Below are 10,908 nucleotides of genomic sequence, written 5' to 3'. Positions count from 1 at the left end.
AGGGATTCACTGCCACCCCCACTCAGCCGTTCGTTTCAGGCTGAGGCTGCTCCCAGTTGACCTCTGAGTCATTCAGCAAGTCCTTGAGCAAAACCAGAAATCCCACAGGTGACACTCCGGATATTTTTAACCAGCTTCCTATGCCGTTCCAAAGGAAACCAACACCATACCTACCTCTGACCCCTTTTTAAAAGAAGGCTGCTGTGAGGGTGGAGGTATGAAGACCCTGTAAGGCCTTCTTTATACATCATACGCAAGTAAAGACAGGCACAAAAGCTCCAGGGCATTGCAATGTAATCTGGAATAACGAGATCCCAGATGACCCAAACAAGCTGGTACGGGAGTAGTGCCATTGGGTATGTCTGCATGGCTTCCTCGGTGCTCCTGAGGCAGGCTGTTAGGCATGCTGCACCCACCCACCACTGCTTCCAAAGTGCCAGACCTGGCAATGAGCTGGTGAAACTAGTTTCTGGTGCATCAAGACACTGCTCACAAGATCTTGAGATGCTTCCAGTGGGAAGCATTGCCTGGAGCTGCTTCATTTCAGGGTTTGAGACCTGCAAGTGTGGGCAGGTTGGATGAAGTGTGCTTGAGAGCAGAACATATCAGAGAAGTGGTGTAGATATACCCTCAAGGCGCTCTCAGGACAGTACTGCAAAATTCTTATAGACACTTCCTCCCAAGCCATTATTTATTTCATCAAAGAGCAAATAAATAGCTTTAATCCCAGGGATGGTAACTTTCCTGATACAGCCACAGTTCTGCACCATGATCTAGTAGGTAGACTGAAGTCTGGGGGCTCTTTGTGGGCACAACTATCTAAACAAATGACCGGTATTGTTTTCAACAAAATGTTGCTGATTCATTCTGCCAAGACTGGTGGGGGCAAATCACCCTGGAACAGTACTGCCAACCTCAAGTATCAACAAAAATCATGTCAGGCCCCCAAAATATCATAAGGTTAGTTTAAAATTACAGTATGTGAATATGAAATTACAGTCTATGAAAAACTAACAGCCATGCATTTGATGTTCTTTTGTTTTCTAGTTTTGGAGCAATCAGAATTCACATTTTATTCACATTCATACAAGGGCCAGAACATCACCTTGACAAAAACTAGCTGAGATTCTCATATGACTCCTGGAGCTAGAGGTTACTTCAAATAAGTAAATGAAGCCCCAAACCAAAACACACACACACGCACACCGCTGCCCCCCAAATATCATGAGATTCGTGATGACATTCAGAGAGCTGGCAATGCTGCCTCACAAATAAAAGGACCAAACTCACTTTTAAAGCACTTTTTTTATTGATTTCATTGAAAACAGAACAAGAAAATGACCAGAGCCAAAAGACTGCTCCTTTAAAATTGTCAAAAACATTAACAGAAAAAAAATAATAAACATGACGGCATTATGAATGTTTTAGAAGAGATGCACAAAAAAAACTGTTACTGCACTAATTACAGTATTTAAAGATATATGTCAAAAAATTAAGATAATGACCTGCCCAGCCATCACACAAAAGGTGATGACAAATTTATTCACACTACAATACTAACAATTTAAAAAAGGTTTTGTGTTTTTTCCTGCATTTTTATACTAAAATCACTTTGTTCTTTTTATACAATTGATAGTTTATATTCACGTGGTGAGTAAAAATCACACCAGAATCAGCACCGTTTTTGTTTTGATGTTTTTGTTTGTTTGTTTGTTTTTTAATGCTAGTCCCCAATGTTTTAATAATGGTAAAAAATAAATCAGTTTATTTAAACCTCGTAGCGTGTGGCTTTAAAAATTAATCGAAGGTGCCCAGCATTGAGAAAAGTGATGGGTACAGATGAGCTGGTGGCGTCTGTATCTTCTCGCTGTGACATGTCCTGTCTGATGTCTGCCCCAGCCTGTAGCATCCTCCTGAGAAATGCCAGTCAGAGGTTCTCTAGAATATAGATCATTTAATTTTTTATTTTAAAAAAGCAAACTGCTTCTTTTAAAAGAAGTTAGTGTCTTGTACAATCCCCTTCAACCTTCCCTCTCTGAAATCACTAATGGGATAGAGAGAGAAATCCTTCCATTGGTGAAACGAACACTGAAACAGTAAGAAGCCCAACCACAGGCAGGGGTGAGGGCTGGTTTAACAGAGAAAGCTGGGTGGGGAGCTGGACGCAGTGGGGAGAGAATCTCTGGCAGACTTAGAAGAGAGACAGGAACTGGAAGGGTATCAAGGAAAGGGGCTTCCCCTTCCTTTTTAGGGGAAATAAGAGAGAATAATAAATGGGTGGATTTGGTAACCAACAGGCATCTGTTAGAAGTGACCACCCTCCATCTCCCAGCAATGGGACCTGGAAAGACCATGCTGCAATGTCTGACAGGGGGCAGGAGAAATGCATGGTTTAAATGACTGGCAGGACCTGCCCCAGGGCTGTGCCAAGTAAACCAACACACAAGAATCTTTTTTTCCGCTCCCCCTCTTTTGATAAGAAAGTTTCGTCAAGTATTCAAAGTTTGTTACAAGTGACTTGGAGATGACTTGGCATGAACGTTCTATTCAATTAATAATATTCAGAGGAGGAAGGGACACACTCCCTTGGCTCTGACAACACTTAGGACATTAAAAGACGGAGGCTTAGGACAGCTTGCATGGAAAAATGCATCAGCCACCCCTCCGGACACACTGTGAAACCAGCAGGGGTTTCCAGGGCTGAGGAGGGGGAAACAACAACATTGAGTCAGGATTTGCTTTCACTTATTCCTCAAGTAACAGTCGGCGGTACAGCCCTAAGTGTCACAAACCCTTAGCTTTCCTTGAAGGAGTTCTCTCTTTAAATGGGAATTCAAACAGTATGTGAATCTATAGGGTTAAAACAAGTCAGTCTCTGGGGAGCGGAGCCTCAAAAGGGGCCGGCTGCTGTGGTAGAGCTGGTGTCAGGGAGCCCGTTTTCCTGTGCGTCCTGGGAGGATGTGCTAGCTTGTCGCTGGGCCAGCGCTGCGCTCGAGTGTTTGCACTTGGGTGAACCGCACTGGCAGCTGAAGTATTTGCCTTTGATGTCCCAGAACCGGTCTCCGTAGTCAAAGCTGAAGGAGAGAGAGAAAGAGAAAAGAGGAATGTTTGGTCACTGGAGCTCTGCATGGAGGGGGCATTCATACAAATCTGGTAGGGGAGCACAGATACACAGGTGGAACTAAAGGAATAGGAATGATGCATCAGCCTGATCTGGTTGGGTCAGCTTAAAAGAATCAGCAGCAAGCAGCATCTGGGGCTTGTACTCTGTCCTAGGAAGAGAAAACTGAAGGATAAAATATGCTAACAAATAAACCTAGAGGGGAGGACTGTTTCCTCCTTTCTCATTGGCTTCCTGCCCAATGGAATATACGTCTGCTGAGCCAACCCTTTCCGAAGGCCCCCTCTGTATGTTACATTTATGTTGTGAATAATGTGTTAATCATGGAATAAACAGCAAGGGTGTGACATGTGCACCCAATTTAAGCTGCCAGGCCTCTAGGTTTTAGTCTCAGGTAAGCCTGGTGAACTCGGTTGTCATTTCCTGTCCTTCTTCCAGGGCTACCAATGCTCTAGAGCAGTGGTCTCCAAACCGTTTTGATCGCGCACCCCTATCAGTAAAAAATTTTTGAGCATGCACCCCCCAATATATGTATAATTATATTCGCACACCCCTATCAGTAAAAAAATTTTTGGGCACACACCCCCAATATATGTATATTTATATAAATATACATCTAAATAGAAGTTCTAATATTTTCTTCCTGCACCCCAATGGATCGTCTTGCGCGCCCCACTTTGGAGACCACTGCTCTAGAGCAGCTGTAGGACCCTTTAAAGGAACCAACCCTGACACACTCTGCATCGCTGAGCTCACTAAGCAGGACTGATGGCATCTCTTTCTGCTTTTGCAAGGTCCTCCTCCTCCTCCTCCTCCTGCCCCATGGAACCCTCCTCTGCTTACACTCTTGGGTTAGTGCTTCTTACATTGTGTTTTCACTGCTTCTCTTCCACTGTTACGAAGATGCTGCCAAAGAGATGAGGGAAGCTCAGGAAATGCCAGTCCCTCTCCCTCTCTTGCATCACTGCAAGATGTAGAAGCCATCAGAGCCAAAAGGAACAGCAGGACAGGAATGCTGCCTAAGTTGCAACAAGCATTTGTAATGTGAGTTGGTACTGGATCACTATGCACTGAACTGAGGCTCACCAATTCGGCAGAAAAAGCTCATCAAACAGATGTCAGGTGAAAATGGATTTCAGTCTCTGTTAACTTGGGAGGGAGCTGAATGAGACGCTTCTTGGTGCAATGTTCCCTTACTCTGTCACTGAGTCCCAGAGTCAGCTAGTTTCCCAAAGGCACCCAACCCTACATACTCCAAGTTATGGCTAGAACTTGTTTTGTATTGTTTCCCTCTAGGGACAAACATCTACAGTCTTGGCTGTCAGTCTCCTGAAGGATAAAGCCTCAGAGGCAGGCTCTAGTTTTCTTTAGTTAATCACAACACATTTATCTTCCTGTAGATGAGAAACGCAAGGCATCAGGAGGAACAGCTCTCAAAAAAACTCTGGAAACCAAACTCAACACAAATAAAAGCGAATGAGCTGCTGGCATTGATAGCTGGTGGGGAAGGGGGTTAACACAGGCCCCTGGAGTCTGGTATGTGTCTGTAGGCTGTCACTGCCCCAAGGGAAATCCTTGTGCAGCAGCCTAGGTCCTGGTTCCCAGGCAAGGTAGGGTACCTTCCACCACAGAGATAAAATAGCATCTATTTTGTGGATATCATCTGGATTTCTGTAGCCTTTCAACACAGGCTGAAGGAATAACTTGGAGTGAATGGGTTCATCTTCTACTAATACATTCAGGAGAGATGCAAATGGTGGTATGCACCATTCACGAAATACATGAATGACAAAGCATCACCACCTGCTTGGACCTGCTGTTCTCTAGGTGTGTAGAGCACATTTAATCTACTTGTAGAGAGAATGAAAGGGGCGGAAGCAAGAGAAGTAAATCAACAAGAAGGCTCAGAGTGAAGTAGCAGCTCTCCAAACACTTCTGGGTCCATAGGAGTATTCAGGAGCAACCTCAGCCAAGGCCAATTTCATTGTGATTTTTGTGGGTGCCAAGCAGAGGTAACCCCATGGAAGTCAGGAAAGTCCCACAGACACTTCACCACAGCAAGTGGGAGCAAAACCAGCTCACTGACTTTAAGAGGAATCTGCATGTTCTGCTGAGGGCTCAACATGGTTCCTCCTCAATACTGTTTTGGTGCAAGTTGCACATATGTTGCAGTTATTTTGTCACGACCATTTTCTGGCCAATTTATCCCAGCTGGACCACTGAGCCACTGTTGAAATCACCTCTGAATCTGGCCCTTCAAGCCGTCTTTCCCTCTCTACTCCCCTTCAAAAGGCAAGCAACGTGTTGCTTCAGAGCTGTTGGCTCATTTTAGAGGTTGCTTCTTGCTATTCAGTTTCAAACTTCAGAATGCCCCTAAGCCCCGCTAAAAATGGTAGCAGCAAAGGAAGCTACTGTGTGTCTGGGGACAATTTCCCCCTTGGACAGCACATACCCAATTTCTTCTCCAGCTTCTATATGCCTGGTGCTGAAGAAGGCAATCCTGGGAAAGCGAAGATCCTGATGCGACATGAACACTCGCACAGGAATGAGGTTTGGCTCACAGAGATGGTTTATGAAGCGGCTGATGTTGCCATAGAAACGAGCATCTATGCAGTACACTTCTCCATCCTAGAGGGAGGAACATTGAATATTTCATTAGATGTAGTTGTTTTAATGTTTTTATTGTTGCTTGTTTAAAGCAATTGAAATACAGGTCACTTCACAGTTAGCACACTGGAGAATTTCAAGAGGAAGGCAGATCAGGGCATGGTATCTACTGGAAGGCTTAAAAGGCCAGCACGTGCAACCCTTTTCCTTATATTAACAATTCAAAAAGGTCTTCTCTTCACACAGCTCTGTTGACGTGCCCAGAGACTGCTCTGAATGCTCCGGACCAGACCAGTGATATGCAGAGCTGGACTGGCAGACTTGCTCCCCACAGACCTATTCTACTAAGACACCAAGCTGGTATGGTGGGACTTCGGTTCCACGAGCACAAACATCTTATGGGTAAAGGCCACTGGATGGATGAAACCATATTCTTCCTGTCCTCCTAATTGAACATGACAGCTGAAAAGTGTAAAACTGGAGCCTACAAAAGATATATTATTTCCTACAGATTCAAGTGAGAGAGTGGGATGGAGAGAGAGAAACCCTCAGAAATTCTCTGTTGCCTGAACAGCAGTTCTGGTAATATTTTGCTTTCCTTAAGAATAAAAAACACCCCCCCACACACACCTTCAGGGCTTTTTATTCCAATAGCGAATGACTGTGCAAGCAACAGACTTTAATTACAGAAGAGAATTTCAGTCACATAGAGGCCAAAAGAAAAAGGATCCATTAGCGAGTTCACATTTCCTTCTGGGCAAGCACCTCACAATCTTTAATGGATAAGTGCTGCCAGAAATCTACCACCTTGTATCTACTACACGAGAGCCCAGGAAGAAGCCTTCTAAAGATAACAGACATGGAGCAGAGTGGTATCTGGCTGGAGATATACAGAGCTATCTGCTACAACCTCTATAGTTTTCATGGTAGCAAGTCCAGATCACACTCATCCCCACTCATAGCTCTCCATGTCTTTTTGGATTCCATGGCGTTAACAAATGTCATCCAAAATATCTGGCAGCCCCACCGTACAAGCTGAAAAGCATCTCACACTGAGGAAGTCTCTGCACTCTGTGGTACCGACTGGCCAGACATTGCTAAATCAGCATCCTAAATAGTTATTCTTTACAGGAATTTTAAGGACAACAAATCCTTTAGGGCAGCAGTTTCTAAACCATGACACCAAGAATCAAGTCTTTTCAGTCTTGAGTACTAGGGAAGGAAGAATGAGTGAGGGTGCTGTGGCTCAGCCCATGTGGAGGAGCCCGCTGGATATAAAACTGAAATTCCAGGCTAGCAGTTTACTGCTCACGAGTGAGAGAACAGAACAATGAGAATGTGGGCAGAGGGCTTCAGGGAACATCCCTATGTTACTGTCCCCTACATTAAGTCCTTAGCTGTTTACATTAGAAGGACTATGAAGACCAGAATTGTGATTTATTATTAGTTTCTCCTGCAAGTTGGTTAGTAAGGTGGAAAGGCTCTACTAGTCCTCTCACACAGCTCTTTTCCTGGCTTTGCTGCAATAAAACAGCAACAGGGTAAATTCCTGGTGACTCTTGGGTGCACCAAGCCCGCTAGCATCCCGGCCATGCTGATGACTTGTTGATCTGGTAAAGAGATCACATCAGGAAGTTAGGAGCATGGGCAAGTGGTTCCAATGGACTGCAGCAGAATTAAATTTGGAGATAACTTATCAGACCTGGGTGCGTATCTGGGAAGTGGCAAGTGATTTCCAGTAACACCAAGAACTTAACCAAAACTTAGTTATTCAGTAATGGAGCGAAGGATGGATTTGTGTGAGGAACATCACTGGAAGTTGCAAAGTAAGGATCGTAATCTCCTCTCTGCCACAGACAGATTAGCTAGGCAATCTGTGGCAGGTCTCTTAACATTTCAGGACCACAATGATCACATTGGGAAAGCACTTCACAAGCACTGTGTTGCTAGATATAAGCTAACACCATGCAAAATGCTGTGGACAAGGACTATATTTAAAAGCAGGTTAGCTGGCTGTGGTGCTATACCTAATTAGCTGATGTGTTTTGGAAAGCCCTCTTTGTCTCAGTTTGTCGCAGTTTCCTGTACACATAACAAGCAATACCATACATGTCAGATGGATACTGTAAAAGCAATTCATTCCTAGTGCTTGTGAAGTGCTTTGATTTTTTTTCCACATGAAAGGCTGCGGGGAAGTTTTAATTTTTTATTAAAGCTGCCTGCTTTGATTATGGAGAGAACACTGCTAACCTTCTCTTTCTCTGTTTCTCCACATTTCACTACTACAGCCACGAGGAGACTGTCTCTTTGAAAGAGAAAGCCCAGAAAGATCTGTACTACATCTTCTCTGAGGGCAGAAGTGGCAGTGAATTTTGACTGTTAAACAAATGTTTGCCCTCTGTCAAACAGCAAACAGGATAGGCATCCAGGACCCAGTGCACTAAGTGATTCACAGCCCACATGGTCTGGAGTGACAAATCAAGACAATCAAGATGCCTAAAATAACATCCCTTTCACTCCATTGCGCTACAGTGCAGACAATCTCAGCTGGCCCCCAGTGACACTAACAGGGTTCTGTGAGGCTGTCTCCTGGCTGGGTTTGGCTTCCCACCCTCTCAGTCCTCAAAGCACTCTGTAGCCAAGAGAAGCTCGCTTTCCATTCCCTGCCTTCACCTGACTGCCTCCTGTCCTCCTTTGTCTGGTTTTGCATGACAGGTTTCCCTTCTAAGACTGATGACTACAATTTGGGGTCTGTTACTCCACGGATGATGCAGTGAAATCCCACGGTTTCACGCTGAAGACACTTACAAAGGTACTGCTCCTGCATGCAGAGCCCTATCTCCCTGTTGGCAATGTGGACAGTGTACGCCAACCAAAACGTTTAATAATGCTCAACTCAGGGATTCTGCAAAAAGGCTCCCAAATGATGCCTGAACTAAGAACCAGAATGGTCTTTGGGTAGGTGCACCAAGTCCAAAGCCCCTCCTCCATAACAGACTTCCCATGTGGCTGCAGGCAGCTCAAAGCTTTCCTGTTTCCCTCAAAGCTTTCCTGTTTCCCAGACAGGACCCACAGAGACTGACATCTCTCCCATACCTGCTAGGGCTATTGTACGGAAAAACACAATAATAGATTCATAGATGTTAGGGGCTGGAAGGGACCTTACAAGATCATTGGGTCAAGCCTCAACGCATTTGGGCAGGAAAGACTGCTGGGGTCAGATGACTCCAGCAAGATGGGCACCAAAATGCTTTTTGAAGATTGACAGGGTGGGTGACTCTACGTCCTCTAGGGGAGTCTGTTCTAGACCCTTGGCACTCGACGTGTAAAGAAGTTTTTCCTTATGTCCAGTCTGAACCGATCCTCAATTGGTTTGTACCCATTGTTTCTCGTCTTCCCCTTGGGTGCCTTGGTGAACAGATGCTCCCTCAGGCCTTAATGTATGCCCCTGCCACCAAGTCCCCTCTGAGTCTTCTCTTCTCTGGGCTGAAGAGTCCCAAGTCTTTCAGCCTCTTCTTGTATAGCCTTGTCTCTAGGGCCTCTAATCATGCATGTGTCCCTCCTTTGGGCTCTCTCAAGCTTCTCCACATCCTTCCTGAAGCGTGGCACCCAGAACCGGATGCACTACTCCAGGTGCAGTCTCACCAAGGTGTGTACAGTGGGAGGATGACATCCTTACTCTTGCTCAAGATGCATCGGTAGATGCATGCCAGTGTTTGATTCATTCTGCCAGCTATGGCATCGCACTGGTGGCTCATGTTCATTCTGTGGTCTATCTCTTTCAGCTGTAGTGCTGGGAAGCGTAGCACTACTGAGCCTGTGTATCACAGATTATTTCTCCTCAGATGAAGCACTTTACATTTCTCTGTATCAAACGACATCAGGCTGAGGTCCACCCACATCACAAGCCTGTCCTGTCCAGGTTGACCTGTAATGCTAGCCTGTCCTCAAGCATGACCATACTCCGCCATAATTTGGTGTCATTCATGAACTTTGCCCTTATGCTTTGAATACCCGAATCCAAACCCTGGATGTACATGTTGAAAAGCACCCATTCAAATACTAAACCCGGAGGGACGCCACTGGTCACCTTCAGCCATGTTTCATAGTGCTTAAGGTCAACAGGGACCTAAACGGATCATCAGGTCCGACCCCCTGCCCTGGGTAGGAATGAGTGCTGGGGACATAACACCCCAGCCAAATCTCTCTCCAGCCTCCTCTTGAAGGCCCCCCAAGATAAAAGAGAGCACCACCTCCCTTGGGCGCCCATTCCAGAGCCTGGCAGTCCTAACTGTACAGTAATGTCTCCTGATGTCCAGCCTGAACCTTCTCTCTAACAATATGTGGCTGTTATTCCTAGTAACCCCCAGTGGTGCCCAAGGGCAGAGCCTCCCCCAATTTCCGCTGCTCCCCCCTGTGAGTTTGTAAATGGCCACTAGATCCCCTCTCAGCCTTCTCTTGTGGAAGCTGAATAGGTTTAGGCCCTTTAGCCTCTCTTTGTAGGGCCTGGTCCGCTGCCCCAACCATGCGGGTGGCCCTCCTCTGGACCCTCTCAAGGTTAGCCACATCCCTCTTGAAGTGCGGCACCCAGAACTGGATGCAGTACTCCAACTGTGGCCTGACCACCGCTGCACAGAGGGGAAGGATCACCTCCCCGGACCTGCCTGTGATGCACCTGTAGATGCACGATAAGGTGCAGTTAGCCTTACTGATCGTTTCCTTGCATTGGTGGCTCATGTTCACCCTGGAGTCAACAATAACTCCACGATTCCTTTCTGCCACCATGTTGACTAGACGGGTGTTCCCCGGCCTATGGGTGTGTTGCTGGTTCCTTCTCCCTAGATGCAGCTCCTTGCATTTGTCTGCGTTGAATTCCATCCTATTCTCATCCGCCCATCTCTGTAACCTGTCCAGATCTAGCTGGATTCTGTCCCTCAGATGTTGACTCAGTTCCATCTATTAATACTTTCTGGGTCCTCCCTTGGAGCCAGTTACCTAACCACTACCATAAAGTAGTCGAGGCTGCATTTTCCCAATTTTACCGTGAGGACGTTGTAGGAGACTAGGCTGAAGGCCTTTCTGAAGTCCAAGTATATGACATCAACCTCATTTCCTCTATCCAGGTGGTGCTAGAATGAACACATGGGCAAAGGACAGAAGTTACACAAACTGGTTTAAGG

At 45.8% G+C, this 10,908-nt stretch overlaps 1 protein-coding gene across 11 annotated transcripts in view; it reads right to left on the bottom strand.

Annotated features, from left to right (window-relative positions):
• Window positions 1–1,286: 1,286 nt before the first annotated feature.
• Window positions 1,287–10,908, bottom strand: part of EHMT1 (euchromatic histone lysine methyltransferase 1) — a 154,321-nt gene continuing 144,699 nt past the window's right edge. For all 11 annotated transcript variants that reach the window (XM_019540600.1, XM_019540598.1, XM_019540602.1 and 8 more), the window contains 2 exons: window positions 5,574–5,749; window positions 1,287–3,074 (listed from right to left, as the gene is read on the bottom strand). In XM_019540600.1, coding sequence (XP_019396145.1) covers window positions 2,891–3,074; window positions 5,574–5,749 — 360 coding nt within the window. In that variant the 3' untranslated portion in view covers window positions 1,287–2,890. The remainder of the gene's footprint in view (window positions 3,075–5,573; window positions 5,750–10,908) is intronic.

The sequence above is a fragment of the Crocodylus porosus genome, unplaced genomic scaffold (assembly GCF_001723895.1).
Source record: "Crocodylus porosus isolate Cpor-Errol unplaced genomic scaffold, CroPor_comp1, whole genome shotgun sequence".
Classification (NCBI taxonomy): Eukaryota; Metazoa; Chordata; order Crocodylia; family Crocodylidae; genus Crocodylus; species Crocodylus porosus.
This window is presented reverse-complemented; position numbering and strand designations above follow the sequence as displayed.